Source organism: Phyllostomus hastatus, unplaced genomic scaffold, assembly GCF_019186645.2.
Source record: "Phyllostomus hastatus isolate PE091 unplaced genomic scaffold, TTU_PhHast_1.1 phas_scaffold_129, whole genome shotgun sequence".
NCBI classification, from domain to species: Eukaryota; Metazoa; Chordata; class Mammalia; order Chiroptera; family Phyllostomidae; genus Phyllostomus; species Phyllostomus hastatus.
The window spans coordinates 4,627,086-4,655,042 of NW_025334009.1; the positions used below are offsets into that span (position 1 = coordinate 4,627,086).

A 27,957-nucleotide genomic window follows, 5' to 3' on the forward strand; every position below is an offset into this window, starting at 1 on the left:
TCTTTCCGCTGTCACCCCCCGCCCCTTCCGCACAACAGTACCACTGACGACACCAGCACCACTCGGGTCCCTAGCGTCTGCTGAGTGACTCATTTTGGATCTTGTTTCTCTCTCCCCATTCCCCTGCCGACCACTGTCCTTGTTCAGGTCCACTGCCTCCCCACTGGAGCTGTAACTGACTTGCCTCCCATCCGAGTCTCCACGCTAACACTGGGGCTCCCTTCTCAAAGCCGAGAGTTGATCCCACCACAGCTGTGCTCCCAGATCTTCACGGTTCCCTCTTCCCACGTAACTCCACACTCCTCCATGTGACATTCTGGCTCCAATCCAACCAACCGCCCAGAACACACAGAAAAGACGTCCAGGCTTCTTTTCTACCTCCCGCCCCTGGCCTCTACTCACCTCTCTTCCTTCCAGAGTTGTGACATTCCTGCCACCACTCCCTCACCAGTCAAACCATGAACCCTTCTTGCAGGTCCAGCTCAAGAGCAGTGCTCCCCTAAAGCCTGCCCTCCCCAGCCTGGGACCCCAGCTCCGTGACTTACTCCATTCTGGTGCCCAGAGGAACCAGCATGCGCAGGCCCCGGGAAGGCTCTGACAAGCCCTCGTTTCTGAGAACGGTCCCTCACACCATGTTCCTAGAGTTCCACGTGGGCTCCTGGTCCCCTTCCCTACACCATCCCGGCGCTCTGCCCACTACCAGAAACCTGGGCCGAGTCTTCGCCAGGGAAGCACCCAGCCGCGGCCGTTGTTAGTGTCGGTTTGTTGCGACACAAAGGCAGATGAGTGCCGCCGAACATTCAACCTGAGTTCAAACCCTAACTCTGCCACAGGATGACAGTGGTATGGCCTTGGGAACATTCCTTCAGCTGTGACTTGGTTTCCTCAGCCACTACAAAGGACTCCCATAAGCATCAGCAACAGCGCACGTAGAGCAGAGGCACTCCAGGCCTCCCACTGCGGCTGACGCAGGTCCCTCGCAGTACTGGCCTAGCCCGCAGGACAGGGTGTGCTGACTGTGAGAGAAAGAGCTGGACGTGCTCTCCTCCGCCTCGGCACAGACACACGTCCACTCTCACAGGTCCACGCACCAGCCCTGGTCAACGAGAAACGTAACGCCCCAAGTTCAAGTGACAAAGGTCTTAACGATCAAATGCCTCGCCTCTGCTTACCTAAACAACAATCCCAAAGTGGCCCCAGGGTCCCTCCAAACCCTACCATTCTCCCGTGTTTCACAGACGCCAGCACAGAGGAGGTGGTTAACATTCCTGGTCGTGCTTGGGCTTCTGACCCACACATTCCTGAACGCAGGCTCCTCCCCGACGGCCTGGCGTCCCCTCTGCTCCACCTCTTCGGCCTCCTCTCAGCCAGCTCCTCCTCCCTCCTCACCTCTCCTCCACCCGCTGACCTCACAGCCAGAGGTCCTGACTCTAAGTCCCTGGGCACTACCTAGGTGGGCACCAGCGAGATCTTTCTAAACACAGGTTTGGACCGTGCCACTCCACTGATTAAAGGCTTCCCTAGGCTCCTGCACCCTGGATGTGGAGTTTGAACTCCTCGGCACAGGAAAGGCCCAGGTCTCCCAACTGTCGGGCTGAAGGACTCACAGGTGCTATTTTAGGCACTCATGGGCTTGTGGCTCCCTGTGCCCAAGCTTGCTGGCCCTGCAAGCCTCAGCGCAGGAATTTCCCCTCTCCTCAGGCTCCCAAAGACCCATGTGAGCACACTTAGAGGGCAGACGCCTTCAATCACAGGTTTCCTGAACCCCACTCTCCCCCAAACTGTGTTCCTTAAGGTCAGACCCAGCCTCTTTTACATGAGTCCTCTGGACCCACCACGGAATTTGGCCGGTAGTAGGGTCAAGTATTTGTTTAAGTGAACGAATGTATGTGCCAAATCAAATTTGCAGAACAGCGAAGACTTGCCCTCCGCCTCTTTCAACAAAGGCACATAACACGAGGCACTTGCTGCCTATACAGTGCTGCTCGCAGTGCAGGCACACGGTGTACCACAGGCTTTGAACATGATCGCATGTGTCCAACTCCCTCTCAAATCTTCAAGAAATGGCTCCTCAGCTTCCTATAAGCATGCAGGCCATGGAGGGGGGGTCTTATTTCTTGGCTCCATGGCAAACAAAGTTCAATTCAACTTTTTCATATTTAATCTATAGATTTTTATGCCTCCAGGACTGAATTCTTTTTGAAAATAGAAACATTCCAAAAGCATCGAGTCTCTGAACACTAGGCACAAAACAACCTGATAAAGTTACAATATTCCATCTACACCAGACTCCAAAACACCTGGTTAGCACATCCAACTCTTTATCTGGGCTCACGTCCTATAAACACCAGACACACCGCACAGTCTCGGTTCCACGCCAGGAACCACTTCTACTTGCTTATTTAGGGAAACACCAGGCAGGACTCTTAAGTTAGAACTCCAGGCTATAAATGTGGTGTCCCAGGCTCTTGCTCCCACCAAGGCCAAACTTCATGGTCACTATTAAAACTAATTCTGAAGTCAGTTTATAAATTAAGATCTTTCCAAGTCATATAGATTAAAGCACACATTTTAAGTTAGCAGTTGAGTTTGTATGAAATTAACTTGAAATTTATGGAAGAAGGATTTTAAGCCGAGAGAGCATTTTCTCTGGAGACATTTTCCAAATACACACGCGGGTGAATCTGGTTTTCCGAAAACCAAGTGAAAGGTGAAAAGATAGGCTTCCAAAGAAGCTCAAGTATGTGTGTTCAGGGGTGGGGGGAAGGTGAGCCCAAGGTTCTGAGCAACTCAGGACCCAGCGGGTGTGGCGCCCTTCCCCGCCTCCAGCGGAGGGTCGTGTCCCGTCCTTCGACTTCCGCCCCACTGGGCCGCGAGACACTCTTTGGAAGCCCGAAAGGCGGTCCACAGACCGCATACGCTCGCGGCCGACGCGCAGGCCCCGCGTTCCCAGGAGCGCGGACCAGGCTGAGGCCTTGCCCATCGTCGCGGCGTGCTGCCCGGGCCCAGCTACCGAATGCCCCGAGCATTCGCCTTAGGGACCGAGAACAGGGGGGCGGTTCTTGCCCAGGCCGCGCCGCCGCCTCACCCGCAAGGACGTCCGCGACTGTGTCCCCGCCCCGGGCCAAACAGCGAGCAGCAGCAGGTGTTCCTCGGGAGGCTCGGCTGGCGACGGGAATGGGGGCCCGGGCTGCCAGGCTCAGCGGCGGAGGACGAGCGGCGCACTCACCGAGCGCCGGCGGGCGGGCCGGGCAGGTGCTCGCTCTTCCTGGCCGCAAGACACCTCCGTCGCCTCTCCCTGGGGACTCGGCGCGAAGCCGCCGCCGCCGCCGCCGAGCCCGAGAAGCGCGAGCGCCGCACCGCAGCCTCCGCGCGAGCACGTACCGGGCGGTGAGAGGGCGCCGAGCGCGAGGGCGGGGCGCGCGGCCGGAGCTTAGCAACCGCCTGACACGCGAGTACCGCAGCCAATCCCGCGGCCAGCTCCGGGCGGCGCCGACCGGCAGTCCGCGCGACGCCCGTTTCTGCCAGCGTCCACCGCCCCGCAGCGCGCCGCACCCGCGCACAGGCCCCACCCCTGTGCGCGCCGCTCCGTTCATTGGCCCGCCACGCCCCCCGTCCGAAAGACACGCCCCATCCCTGAAGTCCCGCCCCCTGCCAGCGAGGTCCGCCCCTGGGACACGCCCCAGCCGCGTGGGGGAGGGGAGGGGCGCAGTGCCCAACTCCAGGCTTTGGGGCTTCTGAGACGTATCCAACCGACCCCGGATGGTTAGGCTCGAGAACTGGCTCCGCCACAACTGGCCATCCATCGTATGAGTACGGCCCTCCTGATTTCCGCCGAACGCAAATCAAGAGATATTTCTTAGCCATGAAAACAATCAGGAAGCATCCACCAAACTGCCAAGGATGATGGGCCTGTTGCCCAGCATTTAAATGGATGGAGGAAACTGAGGCAAGGGCAGGAAGGGCGGGAAACCGGCCCTTCTGCGAAGGCCTAACCCTCAGCAGGCTTGGAGGTCCGGGAAGCGCCTCAGGCTTGACCCTCATCCCCTCCCCCGGCTTTGAACGCCGGAATCTGACGCCTCCTTGGGTGCCAGAAATAGCTCTGACCCTCTGGTGTACTGGTCACTCCTTGTGGCCTGCATTCTTTTAGGGGGTGGGGACTTAAGGCGCAGGGGTACTGCTGAGGTCTGTCTCCCTTCAAGGAGTGGTGCTCTCCTGAAAGTGCTCTCTCTCTCCCCAGGGCTTACCTACAGCCCCCTACCCCAAAGGCTCCGGACCTGACAGTACCTGGGCCTGAACAGTGTCTGGATGGGTATAGGGATGGGACCCGCGGTAGGCTCTGCTCTCTTTCCTCCCCCAGACCCTGTGCAGGGTGTGTTCATTCCTTTCCAGGCCCCCACTCTGGTCAGCAAGCATTTTGAACACAGAACTGGCTACTACCGGAGAGGGGTTTCTTCCTGAATCCAGATAGCTCTGGGTCTCCCTTGCTTTCTCCCTTCCCTAGGATCATCTGGGAGAAGCAAATTTCAACAAGAGCAGAGAGGAATGCCCCATCTCCCAAGCACACATACCCCTTTGTGGTTTTTCTATACCTGACTGCATAGTGCTTGCTTTGGCGGCACATACATTTCACTGCCCCGGCTCCAAATCCCATTCACACAGACTAGAAAAGAACTGAAAACCAGGAAAAAGGCCCCAAATCATTTCTTAGATGTTAAAACTAAAAAAAAAAAAAATTAATGGTCTCTCAAATCCAGCTTTAAATTCTGCTGCTTTGAAAAAGCTAACAGCCCTGGCCGGTGTGGGTCAGTTAGTTGGAACATTGTCCCTTAGACCAAAAGGTCGTGGGTTTGATTCCCGATCTGGGCTCATGAGAAGGAAACCGGTTGATGTTTCTCTCACATCAATATCTGTCTGTCTCTCTTTCCCCCCTTCCCCTCTCTCTAAAAACAATGAAAAAATGTCCTTAGATGAGGATACAAACACAGGCTAAGAATACAGAAAGTTATTTGGGTTTCTAAACAAAATATATTCTCTCATTCACTCCTTCAGCTTATGGAGTCTCCCCTCACACCCCTGCCCCAAAAAACACACCAGGCACAGCTTGGCAACCCTGGGCTCTGCTGGGGATTTGAGTGTCTGAATAGGTATACATATGTTTTCCCCAAACAAAGGACAGCATGGAGTAGAGGCCTCATGAGTCATGTTCCTTCTAACATCTGCACAGAAGCTGACCATCCATGGGTGCCAGAACAACCCCTTCTTTCTTTTTGGCACTGGTCTTGCTAGATGAGTCACCAGGCCACATTCTGGCATACAGGGTCCCTGCGCGCCATGCCCAAGCACCCCCAGAGCTCTGGCCAAGGGAGAGTCTCTGCCTCGACTAGCTGGTACCAAAAGGTGAGACAGGCCCTTCCTCGTCCTGAAAGGAGGGAGTCACAACCAGAGTTTGCCTAAAGCCCTTACAGCTAAATCTTTTCTAGGCCCTGCCTCTCCAGGTTCGGGGGTCAGTTGGAGGTGCTGTGGCCCCAGGCTGGCCCTGAAGCCCTCCCCCTCCCTTAGTCCCTCAGCCCTGGCAGAACAGCTCTGAGCCCAGGGCCTCAGGCTGGCTTTATTTTTTGTCTGGAGTTGAGATTCACCCAACCTCCTGTTCCTTCAAAGCCCTGGAAGTCAGGAAGACTGACTGGCCAGAGTTGGACCAGCCTCGTGGGGCCTGACCAGCCCACACAGAGCCCACAGCAAAGTAAAGAGGGAGGCGGAGAGTTGTCTTCACGGGCTCCTAGGTTGGATGCAGGTTGTAAAGTCAAGGCCTTGGTATTCTCTGTAGCCACGAAAACCAATGCCTTTTCTCTCCCAGAGAACTGCACATCCCTCCCTAGGGCTCAGCACAGCGCTTCCAGTGACCCTTGGGATCTGCTCTGGAACCCCAGCTGGGCCTAAGCCTCCCTAAGTCAGGCCACAGCCAGATGGAGGGCACAACCAAGAGTGAAGCCCAAAGCACGCCCAAGAGCAGCTGCTAAGTGGTATGTATGGACTTGAAGAAGACTGAGCAAGAGGCTGAGAATAGGGCTCTTCAGGACGGATAGCCTCCCCTCAGCTCTCCTGGCCCTTTAGCCTCCAGCGCATCCTCCACCTAGACCCCCAAACAGAGGCTCCAAGGAGAGTATCAGCCCAAGGTCTGTCCCCGCACTGGAGTATGAGCCCCTGAGGCCACAGGCCAATTTGCTCAGTCCCACATTATAATCGTCACCTAAGAGCCTGCACGTAGTAGAGGCTCAATTTGTATCTGGGAAGGAAGGAGTCGGGGGACGCTGCCAGCCTCACTTCCTGGTAAGCAGCCATCCCCAAGGGTGCAAGTCCTGTGTAAGGCCCACCCGAGGCAAATGTTCCAGCGTTACTTGGAGCTGATACTGTTTAAGCCAAGGCCTTGGGTCTAGCTCAGATAAACTCCAGCAGACACCTACAGGGACCAAACTTTTCTACGGTCTTAGGATCCTGGGGCTTTTTATTGTGGCACATTTCTGAGGCCCCAAGGGCCAGTGCCCAGCCTCAGATTCTTCCAGAGGGAGGAAGGCTCCTGCTGCTGATCCTCCCCCAGGCCCAGTGGAGAGAGGAGCAGGGGCAGTGCTGGCTGTGAGGGTGGAGGCTCCTGACCTAAATGTCAGGCCTGCAGGTCTGCCTGCAGCAGTGGGCTGGCAAGCAGGGCCAGCCAAGTCAGGGCAAGGGAGGGGTCTCTTTTGTCTGAATTTAACAGAAGGCAGATTGTCTGGCTGCTCTGGCAGAATGAAAGGGCTGATAAGTTCATCCGGGAGAAACTGCCAGTAGGCGTGTTTGCAGGTCACCACCAGCCTGCCCAGAAAGCCAGCTCCTTCCCTGGCAGGGGCCTCCCACTCCAGCACTTCCCCCAGACCCCTTCATGCTTGTCTGGCACGGGGCCTTCCTCCTGTCAGCCAGGGAGCAGCTTGCACAGCTGGCCCTCCAGGACAGTACAGTCCTGTGGAGACAGGAGCCCCCCAGCGAGGGTGACTATGGGTTGAATGAAAAAAGTCCCTTCTCCCCCTGGGCGGACGCACATGTCCACTGCCCCCTCCCATGGCCACATGCCACTCCCTGGGATAAGACAATCCCTCAAGGCTGACTTTGGGTGACTGTTCTCAGAACGCTGGGTTTATTGGCCTTGAGCACAAGACTAAACACCAGATTAGGCCTGATCTGACCGGGCAGCCAGGGAAAGTGAGCGAAGCTGAGAGGCCTATCTGTCGGTTGTCTCCAGTCACTGACCAGGGAGCCCCTAAACTTGGGGGGAGCCACCCACCCTTATCCAGGTCAGCCGGACTGAGAACCCCTTCTCCGCTCTCAGTCATATGTCCGTGTCTGGCCCGGGGCTGGGCTGCAGGCTCCTCCAGGGGGGAAACGCTTCTTCTTCTGGGCTGGCCTGAGATCTGGCACGTCCGTCTCATCCACCTGGGCTACCCTCGGGGCCCCTGAGTCAGGAGACATTGATCAGTGACACAACAGCCACCGATTCTGTTATCATGGCCGACGGGCATGCCCGTGGAGCACCGGAAAGGGTTGCGGGTTGCGCAGGAGTGACGCATAGCCTTTGCTCCAGGCTGAGTGCTAGCAGGCACAGCCAGGGCCTTGGGGAGCCCCGCCTGCGGTCTGGGGAGTCCCCAGCATTGCTGGGAGGAATGAGAGGGATCCCTGGGGTCATCCCGAGGGGAGCTAATAAAGGCCTAAAGAGTTGGCTCATCAGCCAAGCCTCCCATTGTGTCTATAGGAAGAATCAACCCCTGCCGGGACCCAGGGCTAAGGTCACTGTGTGACCTCGTGGTATAAGCTGCTTGCCTTCTCTGAGCCCCTTGGTCACCCACATCATCAAGTGACCTCATATGTGGGTTTCAGAACTGCCTGCCCACCGAGAGCCACCGCGGATCACTTCCTGTGGCTGAGTCAGGGCCGGGTGAACCTCCATCCACGTGTGTTTCAATCCGCAGATATCTGCTGAGTGTTGGAGGCTGGGAACACGCAAGGGGTAAAAGGAGCCAGCCCTGCTCTCACGGAGCCCGAATTCTAGTGTGACAAGACAGATATCAAATAAGTAAATAAACATGGGAACAAGTAAATAAAATAGGGAATAATCAGGGGCTGCGGGGGGGCCAGAACCTGCTGCATGTTCCGCAGGGATGGCCTGCAGGAGGTGAAGGAGGAGGCCGAGGCTTTGCAGGGAAGGACTGGAGCAAGTCCAGGGGATGGAGGAGGAGCTGGGCAGGCAGGTCTGAGGAGCCCTGGGGGTCGCCAGGGCCTGAGCAGTGAACGGAACAGTGAACAGGCGAAAGAGCAAACGGTGGGAGGGTGGCGCTGGAGCTGGACTGGACCAGGCCGGAGCAGTTCCCAGGAGCAGGTTAGCTGGAGGATGGGGGCAAGGAGGCAGGGCGGATCCCAGCCCGTGCCCTCCGGCCTCCAGGAAGGAATGTGGTAGAGTGAGGAAGGGGAGACAGCAGTTTTGCAGCCCCGAGCCCCTCCTCCCCCTGGTAGGTGGGGAAGCAGAGACTGAGCGCAGGGCAGCGATGGGGGGTCTTCGGGAAGGAGCACCAGTCACCAGGGAAGTCAAGTCAGAACAAGCATTTAGAGAGAAATGTCTCACTATCCCTGCCTCCACCTCCCCCTGGAATGCAGAGAGAGAGGTGGCGCCCCTCCTTCCAGCCCCAGAGGAGGAAGGACGAGGGGGAGGAGGAATGGCTCCTCGGGTGTGGGTGCGGGCAGCTCCTGCTACACAGGGTAGAGGAGTGGAAGAGTGGGGGGTCGTGGGTGAGGGTTAGGGGGCAAGGCCCTGCCCCAAGACAGGTTCCAGGGAAATTATCCGCCCAGCTCCCCTGGGGCTGCCGCCAGACTTGGGATCGCAGGAGGTCCTCGGGACAGGTGGGGTGGTGTCCCCTGCAAGGCACTTGAGGCCTCAGCCAGCTGTCCCACCCACTTCCCTCCTGCTCACTGCTCGGGGCCAGTGACCTTCAAAGGTGCGCCCCGGCAGCTGCCACCTACCCAAAGTGGACCGAGCTCCTGGTTGGGGGCCCCTGCGCATGACCGGGAGAGGGTCTGTGCCCATCATATGGGCTCAGGGGGCTGAACCTGATGAGGGACCTCAAGGACGGGGAAGGGCCCGGAGGGGGAAGTACACTGGGGGCTGGGCTCAGGACGGGTCCTCGGGAAAGTGGGACCCCAGCGTGGAGCCAGGGCTCTGGGCCTCTGGGTGCAGGCACCGTACAGGCTCTCTGCAGGGGCGCTGACCGGCCCGGGGTCATGCAGAGCGCCATTCATGACTTCTGCAGAGTCTTCTCAGGAAAGGTAAAAGGAAGCATTTCCCATCTGCCTCTCTGGTCCCATCTCTGTGCCCATGAGGGAGCGTGGCAGCGGGTACAGTACACAGGTGGGGACGTGGGGGTGGTGGGGAGGCTGCTTCCAGAGGGGATGTCCTGGGTCTCAGAGCCAGAGCCCAGCAGCTGCTCATCCCATTGGGGATGGGGACTGGGGGGCGGGGGGCAGGAAGGAAGGCTGGCCTCAGCTGACCCCTTACCCTCCCTCTGCCTGAAACTTCCTTGTACTTACCCTGCCGCCTGGGTCCCTCGGCCATTGACTCAGTGTCAGTGATGGCTCGAGGCCCTGCTGCAGAGGTGGGCGGAGAAGCGGGAGCCCCCTGGCCTCCTTGCCGCTCCTACGCTGGGACCAGCCTTGTTCCCAGTACGGCCCCTCTGCTGGCAGGAGGCAGGGCCTGCAGGTGCCGCAGGCCTGCTTGCTCTTTCAGGTGAACACCAAGGGTGACCACTACTGGGCTGCCCAGAGTTGAGGTCCCAAAAACGGGGGCCCGAGTGCCTGCCTCTGACTGACTGGGACCTCGGGTGAACCCCTTTCCCCCTCTGAACATTGTGGGCCAAGGTTTTCCAAGAGGCTGTTTACTTTCCTTCCCAGGAGACGGGCCAGAGCACAGGTGCAGATAAGGGGCTGAAGAGGGGAGGGAAAGTAGCCAACCCTGGGATGAGGGTAGGGGAGAGTCCCAGGGGGGCCCCGGGGAGGCTGTGTAGCCAGAAGGATGGTCTTTGGGGGGAACCACGGGAAGCGGGAGGACAGCACTGGCCTCCCAGCCCCAGCCCCAACCTCCCCTTCCCTGAGGAATCTCGGTTGCATGTGAAAGCCAGGCTGGCCAGTTGGCCCGCAGATGCTTCCCCTCCCCCAACGCCCTCCCACCCCCGCTGGCTTGTGACCTCCATTCCCACGGCCAGCAGCCAGGGAGCTTCCTCACCTGTTGCTGCCCCGCCCCCTCCCCCTGGGCCAGCAGCTGCTCAGGGACAGCTGGATCAGCGTGGGATACTGCCCCAGGCTGAACTGCCACGACCTCCACTGCGTCCGCGGCCCTGCTGGCCCACCCGCAGCCCTACCTTTCAGATGTCCCTGTCCTCAAATCCTGGAGACCCACCACAGCTGTGGGCCACCTGTACCCCACCCCACCCCGGCGAGGAGCAACAGCTGGCACTGCTCCCAGGCCCCTCAAGGGCCAAGGTGCCCCTGCCTCCTGTCCGCCCCGAGGGCGAGGCGCCAGCCCCCACCCGACACTTTCCCCTTGCCTTCTTGGGCTGTGGTCTTCTGAGCACTCTCATGTGTGGCCTTCAGGGAGGAGGAGGCTATGCGACCCCGTCCTCTGCGGACTCGGGCCTCTTGGGACAGCAACCAGAGCTGAAGTGTAGACCCACATCTACCTGCGATCCTGCCCCGCCAGCGCTCCGCCTGACTCCCGGCTGGGCTGCCGGAGGACCAGAGCACCGCGCTCCCTCCTCACGTGCCGGCTTGGCCCCCTCCCCCGACCGTACCCCACCCGACCTCTCTGCCACTCCTACCCACATGCTCTCCACTTCTACTTCTCCCGGTCCCTCCCCTCCCCTCCCTACCCCGTCTCTCAGGACCCCTGCCCCATGGAGACTCCAGGTTCCCACAAATATGCCAGGCACCCGCCAGCGCCCCTCCCGCCTTCCCACCTGGGACACGCCTGCCCAGGGCACTCTTCTTCCACTTGGCCAACCTCACTCCTGTCTCAGTTCCCAGCCTGGGCACGTGTCCCTGCCTGCTCTGGATCCCTGCTTAGCCCCCCATATTATGATATCAGGTTTAAAGTTGGTCCCCAGGACAGACCGAAAGATCTGTGGGTGTCTATTCCCTCCCTCGGTCCTGGGAACCTCTAGTATCTGAGACGGGGCCTCCTGGAGAGACGTCCCAGGGAGTCCGGTTGGTATCGGACTCAACCCCATACGCCGACGTATTTTCGGGGACTCGCAGTCACCTGCAGAATGAATTTAAGCCCCGCCCTGTACCACCCTGGGCAACAGGGACCTGTCTGAAACAGGTCAAGACCCACCAGCCACGTCACCTCCCCTCAACTTTCTGCGGAGTACCACCTGTGTGGTCCCCTCTCCATCTGCCTACCCAAGTCCTGCCTGTGCTACGCAGGAAGAAGACCCACGAGCCTCCCAAGCATCTGACTCTCCTCGTTGTCTCCAGGAGACCTCAAGCTCCTGGATGGTGGAAATTGCCCTTGATACCATCCTTGAGCTTTGTCCCGCACCCTGGACACACAAAATTTCGGTGTGCCTCCCAACAACTGCCTGTGGCAGTTACTATTACTGGCTCATGTTACAGGTGAGGAAACTGAGGCCCAAGGGTTAAGTTACTTACCTGGGCTCATCTTCATAGACTTCACTGTACCTGGCTCAGGCTTGCTGAGTGGGTGAACAAATGGATACGTTACATCAAAATTTCAACTACTAGGACCCACCCACCCCTGGAGCCTGGGACGCAGAGGCTTTGGACCCATGAGAGGGGCTTCCAGACTTGGGAGAAACAGAGCGAGGTCTGTCTCCTTCTCCCCTTATGCATATGGGCAATGACCACTCCGGCCTCACCTTGCTGGGGTCTTGACATTGTTGAGTTGGCAGTGCCAGCTGTTGGAAATAGCTGGGGACAAGTTAGGGAAGAGGCTACAGGCCAAATTCAGCAAGGCAGGAAAAGCAGAGGCCTCCCAGCCCCTCCCAAAGAGCAGCAAAAAGACCTGGGGCCAGTGGTTGGACAGAGGTATCCTCAGGGCGGCCTGATTGTAAGGTCACCCTGAGAATTCTGGCGTGACCTTACACATCAGCCCTCCAGGGTTAAAGGGTAAGGACCTGGGTGGAGGGCAGGAAGTGGCCACATAAAACCACAAAGCCCTCTACTGAGGAGCTACTCTGTTCCCAGCCAGGCAGGAAGCCCAAAAGCAGAGAACCAGAAGACGCAGGCGGGACGACCAGAAGCCCGCGAGTTCTGGCTCTTAAGTGGGGACGGCGGCACTCCGGAGGCCAGGAGGTGTGTGGGAGTCCGGCAGCCTGGCCTGGCCCGAGGTCGTGTGGAGGAGGGTCACTGCAGCTAGGTCTTTGGGGAGGGGCGCAGCTGAGCTTCCTGCCGCCTTGGGGAACTCCCAGGAGAGGTTCAGCAGCAGCAGCAGCAGCAGCAGAGCTGGTCCAGGCCTGGCCAGATGGGAAAGAAAGGGGGCAAAGGTGACTGCCTGCCTAAGCAGGCCCGGATCCTAGACTTTGCTGGAACTTGCCTGACTCTGAGCAGAAGGATCTGAAATGGGGGCCAAGGAAAGGGAGCTCAGAAAACGAAGTAGGCCCTGGCCAGTGTGGCTCAGTGCATTGAGCGCCCGGCCTGCAAATCAAAGGGTCGCTGGTTCGATTCCCAGTCAGGGCACATGCCTGGGTTGTTGGCCGGGTCTCTGGTAGGGGGCACAGGACAGGCAACCACGCATTGATGTTTCTCTCCCTTTCTTTCTCTCTCCTTCCCCTCTCTCTAAAAATAAATAAATAAAATCTTAGAAAAGAAAAAAACTAGGTAGGAGAACTTTCGAGATAGCCAGCTGCTGGTCCTGCGTTGCCCAATGCTGGAGTCATCCAGCTCGTTCCAGATTCCTTTCCTAATGGGATAAAATGTACCAACAGCGAGGCCCAGAATGGGGCCTGGTGGCGTCCAGTGACTTGGGCGGCAGGACAGTGGCTCCCAGGAAAGCCAGGGACGCTCAGGCATTCCTTGGCTGCCTGTCCCCAGCAGCTGCAGGAAGCTGCTCCAAGCTCCCAGCCATGGCCAGCAGCCCCCAAAGAGAAAGTCTTGTTTCCCGCCAACCCCCCTGATTAGACACACAGCGTCCTGGATGGGGCAGCTGAGTATTCCACGGCAGGAGGGGGTGGGTGGGGCTGTCAGCCCACATTTAGGAAAGTAGCATGGAGCTGGGCCGGAAGCTAAGCCTGAGAGATGGGTTCCAGGGGTTTCACCACCTGCGGCAAGTGCCCCAGCTTTCCTACCTCCATAATCCAAAAAAGCGATTGATACTTTCCCGGACCAACACTCCCCCCACACAGAACCTTGTCTATACAGTTTACAAGGATTCCTGAACATCCGCAGTGAGTCAGGGTCGCCAGGCTAGAAGTACCCAGGTGTGGTTAACGCGGGAGAAATTCCGGTCTGGTCTCCCCCGGCTGGCTGGGGCCGGCTCCTGGCCGCCTTGACTTGCACTGCCCTCTAGAGCCTGAGGAGCCGGACTACCGGAGACTCATGGGGCCCACCCGCTCTGCCGCCTCCTTGGAGTTACTTCAACTCATCGTGTGGGGGACAGCATAAAAAGAAGGGCAGCTTCATACCCCACTGGGAATCTAGACCTACACTCACCAGGGCTGGGCTGCCCGGCTCACACTAAGCCTCCCTTCCCTGTTTCGCCACAGGATCTGCTGCCCCCTAGCTTCTGCCCATTCCAAGGAGTCTGGCTGACAACTGGAGGCCTCTGGGAGCTTAGGAAGCTCTGGGCTCGGCTTGGTTCACATGCACATCCAACAACATACCTTCTGTGTTTGTTTTGTTTTTTAACTGGCTGTAGCAGTCATTCACCACATTAATTGAGCACCTGCTATGCGCCCTGGGCTAAGCATAGCGCAAGGTGAAATCATGCCCATTCTCCTGGGTCCTGCCAGAATCTCACACCCTCCCCACCTTTGACAGCCCACCCAGGATAGCCCTCCTAACTGGTTCATCTAGAAACTGAATCCTTCTTCTACTCAGTTAGTAAGCTGCCCGGTGTGGCCACCTCTAGGCAGAGCCTGGCCTTGTTTGTCACTTCCTGCTACCTACCGCCACCAACCAGCAGCTTTGAGCCCACAGTGGCAGACGAGGAAAGGACTTCTGTCTGTCCTGGGACCCAGGGGCCTTCAACAAAATGAGCCGGCCAGCCCCTTGCGAGGGTGTGCTGGATGCATCTCTTGTTTTGTTCTGGTGCTCGTCACTACTAGCTGTTACATGTAGACTGCTTTGCCTTCTCTCCTCCACCAGAATAAAAAACTCTGCGAGCACAGAGGCTTTGGGTCACTGCTGTATGCCTACATGACGAAAAAGTTCAGTAAATATTTGTGAAATAGAAAATGTTATAGAATGGAGACCAGATTCCATATACCACGTGGTATCCTTCTGCCAGAGTTGAACCCCAGTAGGGCGGCTCACTCATCAGCTGGACGGCCTCGGGCAAGTTCTGGAAACTTTCAGTTTTTCTTCCCTGTGGCATGAGGATGAGTGCAATTCCTGCCTTGAAGGGGAACGGGCTGAGTGAAGAACACAAATAGAGAGGGCAGTGAGTGCTTAGCACATAGAAAATGCTAAATAAGTGTTAGAGATTGTTATTAGTATTCTTACTATTTTTATCCTGCTTTGTTCAGTCAACATTGCTAGTTTTCCCTACCTGGATCAGATACTTGATTGCTTTTGGAGATCCATTATACCATTGGACCAAAGTAGAAGTTTATGTACATGAACAAGAACAACTTGTGTGTGTGTGTGTGTGTGTGTGTGTGTGTGCGTGAGAGAGAGTGTGTGTGTTGGAGGTTGGCTTTCATTAGGTTCTCCGAAGGCCTAGACCCAACATAATTTATTACTTTTATAAAAGAATATATGTGTTGCCCTGGTTGGCGTGGCTCAGTGGATTGAGCGCCGGCCTGAAAACCCAAGGGTCGCTGGCTCAGTTCCCAGCCAGGACACTCAACAGAATTTAAGAAGAACCGGGCAGAAGGCTGGCTCGAGGGAGACTCCGTCAAGCAGCCATTTTCAGAGTCTAGGTGCACGCCATGCACAGTGGACCTCCACGTGGTTTCCTTGCTTTGACTATTGATGGGATTCTTTTCTTTAAAGATTTTATTTATTTATTTATTTATTTTAGAAAGAGGGGAAAGGGAGGATAAAGAGAGGGAGAGAAACATAGATCAGTTGTTTCCCGCGCACCCCCAACCTGGTCAACCTTCCAGACACACACCTTAACTGGGAATTGAATGGGCTACCCTTCAGTCTGCAGGCCACGGCTCAGACCACGGAGCCACACCAGCCATGGCTTGACGGGATTCTTGATACAATAATTACCTTGGTAATGCTAAGAGGTAAGGTCTGGGAAAGACCTTTGGAAAGGTGAGGGTCCAAGGCTCCGGTCAAGAATGGCATTCCCCGCACCCAGAACCCACCTCCCTCCTACGCCGGCCCCACCAGCCTTGAGTCTGGGAGCCTATTCTTACCGGTGGGTGATTCTCTGCTTCCCAGCAGGTGGCGCTATTGTCCTGACTATGCTGCAAGTTGCCAGCTAGGAAATCTGTTCTCAGAGGCTGAGACGCAGACCAGTCCTAGGGGTCCAATGCCTGGTCCATTGCATGGACCACTGCAAGGAGTGCAAAGCTATTCCATTCATTCAGGAATTCCACAAACACTACCTGAACACCAACTATGTGCCTGGCACTGGGAATTTAGCCAGGAACAAGACAGACCAAGTCCTGCTTTTCCAGGATTTATATGTTAGAGTCATGCAGTAAAGTATGGCAGCTACTAGGCACATGTGACTACTGAGCACTTAAAATGTAGCTAATCTGAATTAAGAAGTGTTGTTAAGAGTAAAATACACAATTGACGTCAAATATTTGGCTAAAATACTGTAAAATATCTAATTAACATTTTAAATTGGTTTTATGTTGAAACGATCATATTTGGGGCTAAGAAAAATATCATATTAAAAAGAATTTAAGCCCTGGCTGGTGTGACTCAGTGGATTGAGTGCCAGCCTGCAAACCAAAAGGTTGCCAGTTCACTTCACAGTCAGGACATATGCCTGGGTTGCAGGCCAGGTCACCAGCTGGGGGCACACAAGAGGCAACTGATCGATGTTTCCCTCCCTCCCTCCTTCTCTCCCTTCCTTCCCCTTTCTCCAAAAATAAATTAATAAAACCTCTTTTAAAATCTAAAATTAAAATTAAAGACAGATTGGATTTAAAAAAACAAGAACTATTCTGTATATTAGTTTCTTATTTTTATTTTTATTTATTTATTTTTAAAGAGGGAAGGGAGGGAGAAAGAGAGAGAAAGAGAAACATCAATGTGCGGTTGCTGGGGGTCATGGCCTGCAACCCAGGTATGTGCCCTGACTGGGAATTGAACCTGCGACACTTTGGTTCGCAGCTCGCACTCAATCCACTGAGCTATGCCAGCCAGGGCTGTATATTATTTTCAAGAGACTCATCTTAGATATAAGGACCTGAAAGACTGAACGTAGAAGCTTGGAAAAATGTATTCCATGCAAATAGTAACTAAAGGAGGTCTGTTTGGCTATATTATTGTAAGACAAATAAGACCTAAATCAAAACAGGTTACCAGAGACAAAGAAGAAAGTATATTGATAAAAGGCACAATATATCAAGATGATATAAAAATTATAAATATATACAGACCTAACAAGAAAGCCCAAAAATGTATGAAGCAAACCCGACAGAACTGAGAGGAGAAATAGTTCCACAGTAATAGTGGCAGGCTTCAGTGTTCCACTCTCACTAATGGATAGAACCACCGAACAGAAGACCAGCAAGGAAAAGGAGGGCGTGAACAGCTGGACCTAATGGACACTCCACCAATGACAACGGGGTACACGCTCTTCTCAAGTCCACATGGAACGTTCTCCAGGATAGCCTATATGTTATGTTACAAAACAAGTCCTAAGAAATTTTAAAAGATTGAAATTATACAAAGTATCTTTTCTGATCACAATAGAATAAAACTAGCAATGAGTAAGTGGAGGACAACCAAAAAAAATCACAATATGTGGAAATTTAAAAATGTATTCTATGATGGTTGATTTTATGTGTCAGCTTGACAGGATCACAGGTTACCTACATATTTAGCCAGACATTACTCTGGGTGTGTGTCTGGGAGGGTGTTTTGGGGTGAAATGTACATTTGAATAGTTCATGTGAAACACATTGCCCTCCCTGGTATGGTGGGCCTCATCCAGTCAATTGAAGATCCAAATAGAACAAAAAATGCCGAGTAAAAGCAAACTCCTCCTGCCTGAGTGCATGATCTGGAACTCTGGTCTTTTCCAGTTTTTGGACTTGGACTGAAATATCGGGTCTTCTTGTCAAATTTCTGATCCAGAGGAGGAAAGCTCCTAGCAATATTGAATGAACAAGGCAGGATAATAATAGTAACAATAACCACTAACACCCATCTGTGGGTAGACACTTGGATTTGTTCATTTCTTCTCATTGTTAAGTTGTATTACATTGTATGAATATAGCACAGTTAGTTTTTCTGTTCATCTGTTGGACATTTGGATTATTTCCATTTTTGGGCTATTATTAATAAAGCTCTCGGGTGGATTTATGCTTCCATTTTTGGGGGGCAAATACTTAGGAGTGAAATCACTTGACCATAGTGTAGATATAAATTTAGTTTTTAAAGAGATGCCAAACTGATTTCCAGAATGGCCAAAAATAACTAGTAGATGGAGGTTCTGGGCAGTCCACGTCCTTGGCAATCTTTAATTTTAGCCTGTTTTGTAGTGCCTGTGTGGGGATGCCAATTTGTCTTTCCTTGATGAATAATCACGTTAAGCATCTTGTCATGGACGTATTAGGTATTTACCTTTTGTAAATTATCTGATCAAATCCTTTGCCCATTTAAAAAAAAAGGATTTATACCTATTTTTGCAATTAATGTCGGCAGGTACTTTTTTCATCGTTCGTGCTCACGGCTTTACAGGCTTTAACTGAGGACTCCTCTGCGCAGAAGCAGTAACAGAGAGACCTGAGGCGACAAAAGGGCTCAGGACGGCTCAGTTACACAAACGTTGGGCCGTCTCATAGGCAGGGTACCCGGCGACTGCAAGGCTGGCTGAGTACTTGGGTGAAGCACTTCCTCGGGCACTTCCGACTCGGGGCCCGCCCTGAGCATTGGTGATTGGCTGGGCTGGCCAAGCGCGAGTCCTCCCGGGAGTTGTAGTTCTTGGGGCTGTGTTGGGGACGCCGGGAAGCATCAGCAGTCCGAGGCCAGAATCGGCGGTTGTGCTTGCTCCCCGCCGCTGGCACAATGTCCCGCGTGCCGGTGGCCTGCCATGTGAAAGGCACCGTGGCGCTGCAAGTGGGCGATGTGCGGACCTCCCAAGGCCGGCCTGGTGTGCTGGTCATCGATGTCACCTTCCCCAACATAGCGCCCTTCGAGGTGAGCAAGCCCCGTGGGCGGGGCTGCCCTGGGAACTCGGGTGTGTCCTAGGCATCGAATCTTTTACACAAAGCCTTGGCACTAGTCTCGCCCTTGAAAATCAGTTAACCATTTATTTACTCCTTCAGTTAATCCATATTTATTGTACTAGAAGGCAGCTTACTTTTCTGTTTTCTGCACCATCTCGCCCCCATATCCAGAGCTGCATGGGCAGGAAAGTGCCAAGGTAGCAGGTTAGGTGTTGGAAATACAGTTGGGAGACAAATATAGGCTAGGTGATTTTGTCGCTGGGGATCCTTAGACAATGAGTTACCCCCAAACCTGCCTCCCGTCCATCCCTACAGTCTCTGCTGGAGGTCACGTTCAATCCATCCCTCATCGGGCACCTCTCCATGGCTCCAGGTTGTTGGTTTTTTTTAATTTGATAACTTCTGGGTTTTTTAAAAAATATATTGATTTTAGAGAGAGAGGGAGGGAGAGAGGAGAGAACCGTCAATTTGTTGTTCCATTTACGTATGCATGATTGTTGTGTGTGCCCTGAGTGGGGGATCAGACACGCAACCTTGGTGTGTCAGGGTGATGCTCTAACTCACTCAGCTGCCTGGCCAGGGCTGGCTCGGGATTTCAGTCTCCAGCTGCACTTCCACATCAGTTGGCCAAGTGACAGGACCCTGCAGGACTTCCACACAAAGGATAAAGTTTGTTTTCTGATGGCCTGGCATTCAGGGCCACCTTGTGTCTGTGCCCTGCCTACCTCTCGGCCCCATGCACTTTGTCTGATAGAGTGTGGTTCTCACCCAAGCTGTTCCTGAAGTATAAGCTGGGAAATCCTGATCCAATATGGGGGAGCCTCTGTGTGTGTGATCTTGGGCATGTGGCAAAATCTGCAGTTGTTTATACGACTTGCTCATTTACACTGTGAGCTCCTTTAAGAAAGTGAGCTTTCTTTTTTTAAAGATTTATTTATTTATTTTTAGAGAGGGAAGGGAGGGAGAGAGAGAGAGAGGGAGGGAGAGAGAGAGAGAGAGAGAGAGAGAGAGAGAGAGAGATATCAATGTGAGGTTGCTGGGGACCATGGCCTGCAACCCAGGCATGTGCCCTGGCTGGGAATCGAACCTGCCATGCTTTGGTTCGCAGCCCGAGCTGAATCCACTGAGCTACGCCAGCCAGGGTGTGAGCTTGTTTTTGAGCCCCAAAAGGATGCTTGTTAGGTTGGTAGAAGAGGACATTCCTAAGGGGAGGAGGAGATGGTGCCTTTGAGCCTTTCAGGCCCTGGCCTTAGCTCTGATTTGCCGTGGTGGGCTGTGTGTGCTCCAGTTGCAGGAGATTACATTTAAGAATTACTACACAGCCTTTCTGAGCATCCGTGTTCGGCAGTACACCTCGATGCACACGCCAGCCAAGTGGGTGACCTGCCTGCGGGACTACTGCCTGATGCCTGACCCACACAGTGAGGAGGGAGCTCAGGAGTATGTATCGCTGTTCAAGCACCAGGTCAGCTGGGACTCAGCATGGCCAGGGCAGCCCAGAGGAGGGCTCACCAGGGGCCTGAGAATTGGGCCAGGCTCCCAGGAGGGATGAGCAGGGCAAGGGTTTCCTGGGCTGTGGCTCTGTGGGAAGGGCCTTGAAGGGACTACTGTTCTTTCCTCCCCAAAGGCCAGGGGAGGCGGCAGCTTGGCTCATTGGGAGGCTCCTGGTCAGTGACCTGGGGCCTCTCTGGGTCCTTGTATGCGTATGTGTCAGATGCTGTGTGACATGGCTAGAGTGCTGGAGCTGCGCCTGATTCTGCGACAGCCGTCACCACTGTGGCTGTCTTTCACAGTGGAGGAGCTGCAGATCTACCAGCAGGGACCAAAGGTAAGTGATGAGCTCAGAGCTGTTGGTTGTCCCTTTCCCCGGGAGGCTCCAAGCCATGGCTGGCAGAGCTGGGGGTAGGGGTGCAAATGGAAGGGTCAAGATAACAGTGGTCAGCCAGGTGGGAGTGTTGAGAGCTCGTGATGAGAGGTAAGGCTGTGTCCCCATATCCCCTGACCTTTGGAGCCACCTGTCTCTTTCAGAGCTGGAGCCTTCAGGTGCTGGGAGACACCTCTGTGCCTGTGTTCCCGGGGCCTCCTTCTGCAGAGCAGAAGAGCTTAGGTGGTCTGACTGCCTTTTGGGCCTTTGTGGACCCCTGAACAGGGTTTTCCCAGTGTTCAAGGTTCAGGGACCCTTTATCTCTGCTCCCATGACCTTGGAAATGGGTCCCAGGACTCTCCCCCGCTCCATCCCTCAGGGAAGGATGTCTTTGCTTTGCAGAGCCCCTCCATGACCTTTCCCAAGTGGCTCTCCCACCCAGTGCCTTGTGAGCAGCCTGCGCCCCTCCTTGAGGTAAGCCCTCACCCTGAGTAAGAACCACATGTGACTAGCTCTCCTGTCCGGGGGTGGGGGGACCCTGTCTGCAGGGAACCACACCTGGTGCCCTTGGTTCACTCTGTGCCAGTTTCCTCCCGGATGTTCCATGGCATTTGAGGTGTCTCTGGGTGGGGCTGGCTCTCCTGCAGCCCATGAGGCCCCAACCTCATGTGTCACAAGTCATCTGAAAATGTCACTGATCTCAGCTGGAGGGCCCCATAGTCCGACTTGGCCTTTCGGGAGCTCTAAGGGCACTGCTGGGGAGAGAGCCCTGGCCACTGACCCCTCCTTTGGGAGCAGGGTCTCCCAGACCCCAGCAGGGTGTCCTCCGAGGTGCAGCAGATGTGGGCGCTGACAGAGATGATCCGGGCCAGTCACACCTCCACGAGGATCGGCCGCTTCGACGTGAGTGATCGCTTCCAGCTGCGCGGCGCCCATCGCCCTGAGCGGATCGGATCTGACGGTCTTCTGCGTTGCAGGTGGACGGCTGTTACGACCTGAACTTGCTCTCCTACACTTGAGTTGTGGCTCTAAGCAAGACGTCGACCTTCCTTGTGCACCGAAGACTGGTTTGGGCCACCAGAGGCTGAAGTGCTTTCCCTGTGCATTCCATGAGTGTTGGCCGGCACGCCCGTTCTGTCTGGGCCACATTCACAGAGTCAAGATTCTAGGGAGCTCACTGCGCTGCTTCTGCATGAGCTCCTGGTGGTGGGGTTTGCACGCTGTCCTCACCTGACCACAACCCTGAATTCCTCTTCCTGCCCTAAAAACACTCTAGTTCTACTTACTAAGAATCGCTGTGTGCCCTGTGCTCCTCCTGCCAACACACACACTTCTGTCTCTGCCTGCTCCCTCACCTGAGTGCGGCGGGCTGGGTGACCTACTAGAACCTGCTCTGTTGAGCGTTGTAGGCTGTTGTAACCATGGCACTGACGTAGTTTGGAAGCTTGAAGGAGGAACAGGAGCCCCACGCCTTCCTCCTGCGCCTCCTAGTGGTCGTCTTTCCCTTTGTGTCATGTCCACAAAAAGAAATTTCCTGTCTCAACCCCTGCTGCCTGCTTCGCCCTTATCCAAGCAGCAGCTGCTTCCACATAGATGCTGTGGTCAAAAAGGAGCCCAGGGTGACAGTTTTCCTTTAGGGTTGCCATTCTGTTTGCTGTAACTGATGTGCAACATTTTGGGAAAAGACAGAAGAAAAAAAAACCAAAAAATTCCTGCCGCCCGCCTAGGGAGCAAAGGTGGCAATTTGAGCCGCCAGTCCCGTGGTCTCTGAGTTGTCTTCTGGATGTGTGTTCAAGAGGGTCTGCTCACCTAGACTGCGCAGGAGCCCCTGGCAAAGCCAAGGTCTGAGAATGAGTCCTACGACCTATTTGCTATCTGACACAGCCCAAAGTACATCCTTGCCCCTGCTCCCAGCTGCCTGCTTCCAAAAGTCATGCTCAGGGTGATGAGGGATCCTGGTGGGGAGCGGGTCCAGGTGAGGCTTCTCACTGGTGTCTAGAGGCTGAGGCCTTCTATAGCCCCATGCCAACCACTGAATAAGGCAGGCTGCTCGTCCTGATGAGAAAATACTGCTTCTCTCTCTCTTTTTTTCTTTTTCTGTCTTTGCCCCTGATGACTATAGGAGGCAGCACTGCAGCATGCTGGACCTGGGAAATTAGATATTTATATGGCTCAACAGCTTTCTGGGGGAGGGTCAGCCACCTTTTGGTGGCCACCCTCTTCTCACACCCATCAGGGTTCTTGCAGGTGGTACCTTTCCCTGCAGGGTCATTTACTTAGCTCCATTCAGCTTTTGCTAAGAGGGTAACAACCACAGTTCTTTGCTCAGGGAGTATCACTCTGTGTGTGTGTGTGTGTGTGTGTGTGTGTGTGTTGACAGGGGTCTCTGGGGTGGCAGGGACAGTGCTTCATTCACAGCTGTGTCCCCAGCACCTAGCACAGGGCCTAGCATGCTGCAAGGTCAATAAACACTTGTGGAATGCCTGACTGTTGGCTGCCTGTGTCCACCCAGCGGGAGAGCTGGAGACCCTCACATGTGACCAGGTTCCTGCGGTGCTCGGCCTGCTGGGCTGGCTCCCCCTGGACCTCTCTCCAATGTCCTCCCCATCTTTCCCCCTCCTCCTATTTGTCTGTACTCTCCTGATGTCCCAACTGTGCAATTCAAGCCTGTCAGCCCTCCACCTGAACTTTGGCCCCTGGAGGCAGCAGGGCAGTCAGCTGAGGGAGGTCTAGCCCCAGCCCAGATTCCGAACAGCTTGACTGGGCTGGGAACTTCCAACCTGCCCTCGTCAGCTGAAAGTGCCTGGGGCTGTTTCCCTGCTGCTGGTACACCCGCACAGTCGGAGCTAGAGCCCCGCCTGCCTTGCCCTCGGGGCTGCCCGCCCCTTTTCTGATCCCCTTTGTGGGAGAGAGACTAGGCTGACCAGGACGCAGACTACATCTCCCAGCGTGCCTGACAGAGTGGTAGCCCCTGTGCGTTGGCTGCACCGGGTCGCAGGCCACAATGCAGCGGGCAGTGAGCATGGTGGCCCGCCTGGGCTTACGTGGGCAGGCGCTTCCCTTGGTCCCGGGCCGTCGGTTCAGTGACACACAGGTGGGACACAGGGTGCTGGGGCACGGCGCCAGTCTTGGAGGGTGGGGGAAGGTTGGGGCTGAGGTCCCGGTGGCACTGAGCCTGGCCGCCCACAGGACGTGCTCCGCAGGACACCGCTCTACGACTTCCACCTGGCCCACGGTGGGAAGATGGTAGCGTTCGCGGGCTGGAGCCTGCCCGTGCAGTACCGGGACCGCCACGTTGACTCACACCTACACACGCGGCGGCACTGCTCGCTCTTTGACGTGTCCCACATGCTGCAGGTGAGCCGGGGGAGCGCGCCGGGCTCCAGGGCCTCCTCCCTGTGCGCAGCGGTGCCGCCTTCGGCTTGGTTCGCTGGGAGCTGGAATCCAAGGGCCGCCCTCTCGGAAGAGCTGGAGGTCTCAGGAGTGTCACAGACTGTGGCCTGCAGGAAATGAATTCTGAGGGTCGGCGAGCGGCTCCTCTCTAATCTCTCCAGCCTGCCCCCACTTAGTGGTATGCCCCAATGTCCTGGGTTTTCCAGGCTGGCACCCCTCCTGTATTGGCAGATGTGGGGAAACCAGAAGGTGGAGTCTTTGCCACCTGCAGAACCACAAGCTGGTCCCTGCGGCTGGGTTGGACTGTGCCATGCACGGCAGGGAGGATGCCTCCTTGACCAGTGGGCTTCCAGCTCGGAAACGGTCACAGTGTCCTTAGGCTTTTGATCTTTTTCTCAGACCAAGATACATGGTTGTGACCGGGTGAAGCTGATGGAGAGTCTAGTGGTTGGAGACATTGCAGAGCTGAGGCCGAACCAGGTGGGCCCTTCTTATTTTTGCTCAATGCAGTGTTCTTCGCCGTGAGCCGGCAAATGGGCTCAGCCCCGTCGTGGGGCTTGAGGGCACAGTGATGGCTCAGACACAACTCTGCAGTCTCGGGGCTTGAAGTCCCTAAGTCATGTCCAGAAGCCCAGGTTCGTGTCCTTTTCTGTGATCTTCCCCTTGCAATTCAAGGTGTAGTCCCTAACACAGCAGACTCATCATGACCTAGGAGCTTGTCAGGAGTACACCCTCGGGCTCTGCTCCAGGCCTGTTGAACCAGAAGCTGTAGTTTAGAAAGAGCCTCAGGTGGTTCACATGAGCTCTCAACTCCAGGCTCTTGGTCCATCCAGTGGGGAGGCTGAGGCTGGCCTCACAGTGTCTCCGGGCATGGCTGCTGTGGAGCTCTTGAAATCATCACGGTGGACTTTGAAGCTCTCTGTCCTGGGTTTGGAGCAGGGACTGGGTTGTCCCGGGTTTGGGTGGGAAAAGGCAGCCAGTCCCAGGTATCGTGAATACACGTGTGAGATGGGGCTCTGGGTGCTGAGTGGGGAGGGGTGCAGGCCCCCTACTAGTTCAGGGAGGTCCCGCAGGTGGAGGAGGGTTGAAAACATTCTCAGTACACGAGGATCAAACACCATGGGCTTGGGCAGGCCCCTGGGGTGCCCCAGCCTTGTTCCTTGCACCGCCCCCCTAGCCCTGTGCAGGAGGGTTCATGACCTTGCGGAGGCCGAGCGGGCCCAGGGGTGTGTCTGACTCACACTGGATGTTGGTTTCCTGGACCTGGATGCAAAATTGCTCCACTTTGGTGCTAGGGGACACTGTCGCTGTTTACCAATGAAGCTGGGGGCATCTTAGATGACTTGATTGTGACCAACACCTCTGAGGGGCACCTGTATGTGGTGTCCAACGCTGGCTGCTGGGACAAGGACTTGGCCCTCATGCAGGTACAGCCCCTCTGTGTTCTAGGCACCCCGTCTTCCGTATTCACAGAACGGTGTCCCCACTGTCCAGGACAGACCTGGACAAGGGGCCCAGACAATAGCTCTCTTGGGTGAGTGAACGACAGGCCAAAATGACCCTCCCTGGGGCATGCCAGGGTTCACTAGGAGAGGGGTGGGGGAGGTGGGAAGGCGCAGCTGACCTCGGGCCCTGGGTCAGCATCCTCTGGTGAGGGTGGAGGGCTGGAGCCTGGGATTAGAACTGGCTGACATGGGCTTGGGCCATCCCCACCACTTAGTTACAGGGCCTTGTAAGACGAGGGCCATCCTGCTCTGCCCAGATCTGCAGCACCTGGGAATGGTCCCAGACGCCAGTGTGTTTCTGTCTTTGCATTTAGGACAAGGTCAGGGAGCTTCAAAACACAGGCAGTGACGTGGGCCTAGAGGTGGTGGATAATGCCCTGCTAGCCCTGCAAGGTGAGCGGCCAGGCTGGGGTTGGAGCTGACCTTGGCCTTCTTGGCTTCTTCCATGGCCTAGCAGAGGCTGTACCAGGAGGAAGGTGTGGATGGTGTGAGATTTGTATGTCATACCATAAGCCGGGTGTCATGCCCTCCCCGTGCTGGCCCCAAAGCTCCACGGGCTGAGCAAGAGCGTCTGTTCCCACCCGCAGTGGAGGACTTGCTCAGGACTTGCTCCGGTCCCTGAGTAAGGGCTGCAGTCGAGCTTTGAGGGGCCTTGGGACCTGGACTCTTGGTCACTGGCTCCCTGGGCCCAGGTCCCACAGCAGCCCAGGTGCTCCAGGCCGGCGTGGCAGATGACCTGAGGAAACTGCCCTTCATGACCAGTGCCGTGATGGAGGTGTTTGGTGTGTCTGGATGCCGCGTGACCCGCTGTGGCTACACAGGAGAGGATGGTGTGGAGGTGCGTCAACGAGTGGGGGCGGGGCGGTCGTGCAGGGCGCAGGACTCGGGCCAGCATCCCGCCCACTCCCGGCTGTCCCACGCAGATCTCCGTGCCAGCAGCAGGGGCAGTCCGCCTGGCAACAGCTCTGCTGGAAAACCCAGAGGTGAAGCTGGCAGGGCTGGCGGCCCGGGACAGCCTGCGTCTGGAGGCAGGCCTCTGTCTGTACGGGAGCGACATCGACGAGCACACCACACCTGTGGAAGGCAGCCTCAGCTGGACGTTGGGTGAGTCGGGTTGCCACTCAGGGACGGCATCCCGAAGGCAGGGGCGGCCCTTCGTGAGACCTGCCAGCCTGTGACTGCCCCCAGGGTTGGAGAGCCTGGAGCCGGCGACTCAGCCATCCCAAGCCTCCATTCCCTGAAGGTGCCCATCAGATGCTGAGGACCCTCAGCAGGCTGAGATGAGCAGCATGGCCTCCAAGACTGGGGGAAGGAAATGGGTGGCCGATTGGCCACATGGCAAGGAAGGAACGGGGCCTATGGGAGTTGGAGTGAAGGGGCCTCGGTGCTGATGGATGTCACTTGGGGCCCGTGTAGATAGGATCTTCTGTGGCCGGGGGCCCACGGGCCTGTGGCTTATGTCGGGTGTGTCACGCTGCAGGGAAGCGCCGCCGAGCTGCCATGGACTTCCCCGGAGCTGTGGTCATCGCCTCCCAGCTGCAGGGCAAGGTGCAGCGGAGGCGCGTGGGGCTCGTGTGCGAGGGGGCCCCTATGCGGGCGCACAGCCCCGTCCTGAGTATGGAGGGCACCGTGATTGGTAGGTGCATCAGAGAGGCTGGAGAGCTCTCGCCCCTTCCCCAGGGGGTGGGGCGCCGGCCTGTCAGGGCGGTGCTGACACGTGGCCTCTGCCTGGACAGGCACTGTGACCAGTGGCTCTCCGTCACCCTGCCTGAAGAAGAATGTGGCGATGGGTTACGTGCCGCTGGAATACAGTCGGGCCGGTACCCCGCTACTGGTGGAGGTGCGGCGGAAGCAGCAGAAGGCTGTGGTCAGCAAGATGCCCTTTGTGCCCACACGCTATTATACCCTCAAGTGAGGATGGCCTGGGCCCAGGCCTTCTGCTGGAGGGCATTCTACAAGGCGCTAGGCAGGAAGCTGAGGCAGAACACACCGGAGGGTGGGGGGCTAGGGCGCAGGGGGCTAGTTGAGGGGAGCCCCACCACCTCATCCTGTGCCACTTCAATGTCAAGACCAATTTCTCAGTGATGGACCAGCTCACCTAATTCTCTGTTTGAGCCCACGGCCCCGTGGACCCCGCTCTTGCCGGCCGGAGGGCTGTGAGAAGCATCAGCCCTGGCACTTCCGCTCCGCCAGGTGCTGGCTGTGCCGCAAAGGCTCTCCCTTGGGAGGCTAACGCCTGTCCAACCTACCTCACCGCAGCTGCTCACGCTGCGAAGGGTCATTACCTGGGGCCACCTCCTCCAGCTGACTTTGCATGAACGCACACGGCTGCCTCTCCCTGGGCAGGAGTGAGTCACAGGGGGTTGGCCCGGGAGGGCTGCCGTGCCTGCGTGTGAACCAAGGGTGCGTGGACTCACTCTTCCACATTCTCAAGTCGGCCCAGCAGCACACCACGCCGGGCTCGCCACCTGTTCTGGGCCTCAGGGCTCCTGCACTTGCCTCACCCTGGGCTGACCTTCGCCCCTGCGGCCCATCACTGGACTCCACTGACTCCTGAAAAACATTAAACAAGCTTCCTTCCTTC

At 56.2% G+C, this 27,957-nt stretch overlaps 3 protein-coding genes and 1 non-coding gene across 8 annotated transcripts in view; 3 read left to right on the forward strand and 1 right to left on the reverse strand.

Annotated features, from left to right (window-relative positions):
• The window catches only part of DAG1 (dystroglycan 1), a 50,054-nt gene extending 46,520 nt beyond the window's left edge, over positions 1 to 3,534 (reverse strand). The window contains exon 1 of one of the 5 annotated variants that reach the window (XM_045856588.1): positions 3,385 to 3,534. The gene's annotated coding sequence lies outside the window, so the exon portion shown is untranslated. The other 4 variants (XM_045856586.1, XM_045856585.1, XM_045856591.1 and 1 more) reach the window with 4 other exon arrangements.
• Positions 3,535 to 18,374: 14,840 nt separating this feature from the next.
• On the forward strand, positions 18,375 to 23,012 carry NICN1 (nicolin 1, tubulin polyglutamylase complex subunit). Its single transcript, XM_045857234.1, has 6 exons — positions 18,375 to 18,582; positions 19,900 to 20,076; positions 20,326 to 20,439; positions 20,878 to 20,949; positions 21,274 to 21,378; positions 21,453 to 23,012. The coding sequence occupies exons 1-6, from the start codon at positions 18,451 to 18,453 to the stop codon at positions 21,492 to 21,494; spliced, it is 642 nt and encodes a 213-aa protein (XP_045713190.1). The 5' UTR covers positions 18,375 to 18,450; the 3' UTR covers positions 21,495 to 23,012.
• LOC123830895 lies at positions 22,032 to 22,166 on the forward strand. Its single transcript, XR_006787832.1, has one exon. It is a non-coding gene; the product is annotated as a small nucleolar RNA SNORA16B/SNORA16A family (small nucleolar RNA).
• A 334-nt stretch (positions 23,013 to 23,346) lies between the features above and the next one.
• AMT (aminomethyltransferase) lies at positions 23,347 to 27,956 on the forward strand. The gene is made up of 9 exons (XM_045857233.1): positions 23,347 to 23,569; positions 23,665 to 23,832; positions 24,268 to 24,348; positions 25,164 to 25,295; positions 25,688 to 25,766; positions 26,066 to 26,211; positions 26,297 to 26,477; positions 26,854 to 27,009; positions 27,110 to 27,956. Exons 1-9 carry the CDS (start codon positions 23,480 to 23,482, stop codon positions 27,286 to 27,288), a joined length of 1,212 nt encoding a protein of 403 aa, XP_045713189.1. The 5' UTR covers positions 23,347 to 23,479; the 3' UTR covers positions 27,289 to 27,956.
• Position 27,957: the final 1 nt, after the last annotated feature.

Excerpts from the sequence above, each read along its gene's own strand:
- NICN1 (XM_045857234.1), top strand. The coding sequence starts at position 18,451 with ATGTCCCGCGTGCCGGTGGCCTGCCATGTGAAAGGCACCGTGGCGCTG. Across the intron at positions 18,583-19,899 it reads CCAACATAGCGCCCTTCGAG|TTGCAGGAGATTACATTTAA; the intron begins GTGAGCAAGCCC and ends TGTGTGCTCCAG. Across the intron at positions 20,440-20,877 it reads TCTACCAGCAGGGACCAAAG|AGCCCCTCCATGACCTTTCC; the intron begins GTAAGTGATGAG and ends TTTGCTTTGCAG.
- AMT (XM_045857233.1), top strand. The coding sequence starts at position 23,480 with ATGCAGCGGGCAGTGAGCATGGTGGCCCGCCTGGGCTTACGTGGGCAG. Across the intron at positions 25,296-25,687 it reads AGGACTTGGCCCTCATGCAG|GACAAGGTCAGGGAGCTTCA; the intron begins GTACAGCCCCTC and ends CTTTGCATTTAG. Across the intron at positions 25,767-26,065 it reads TGCCCTGCTAGCCCTGCAAG|GTCCCACAGCAGCCCAGGTG; the intron begins GTGAGCGGCCAG and ends CCCTGGGCCCAG.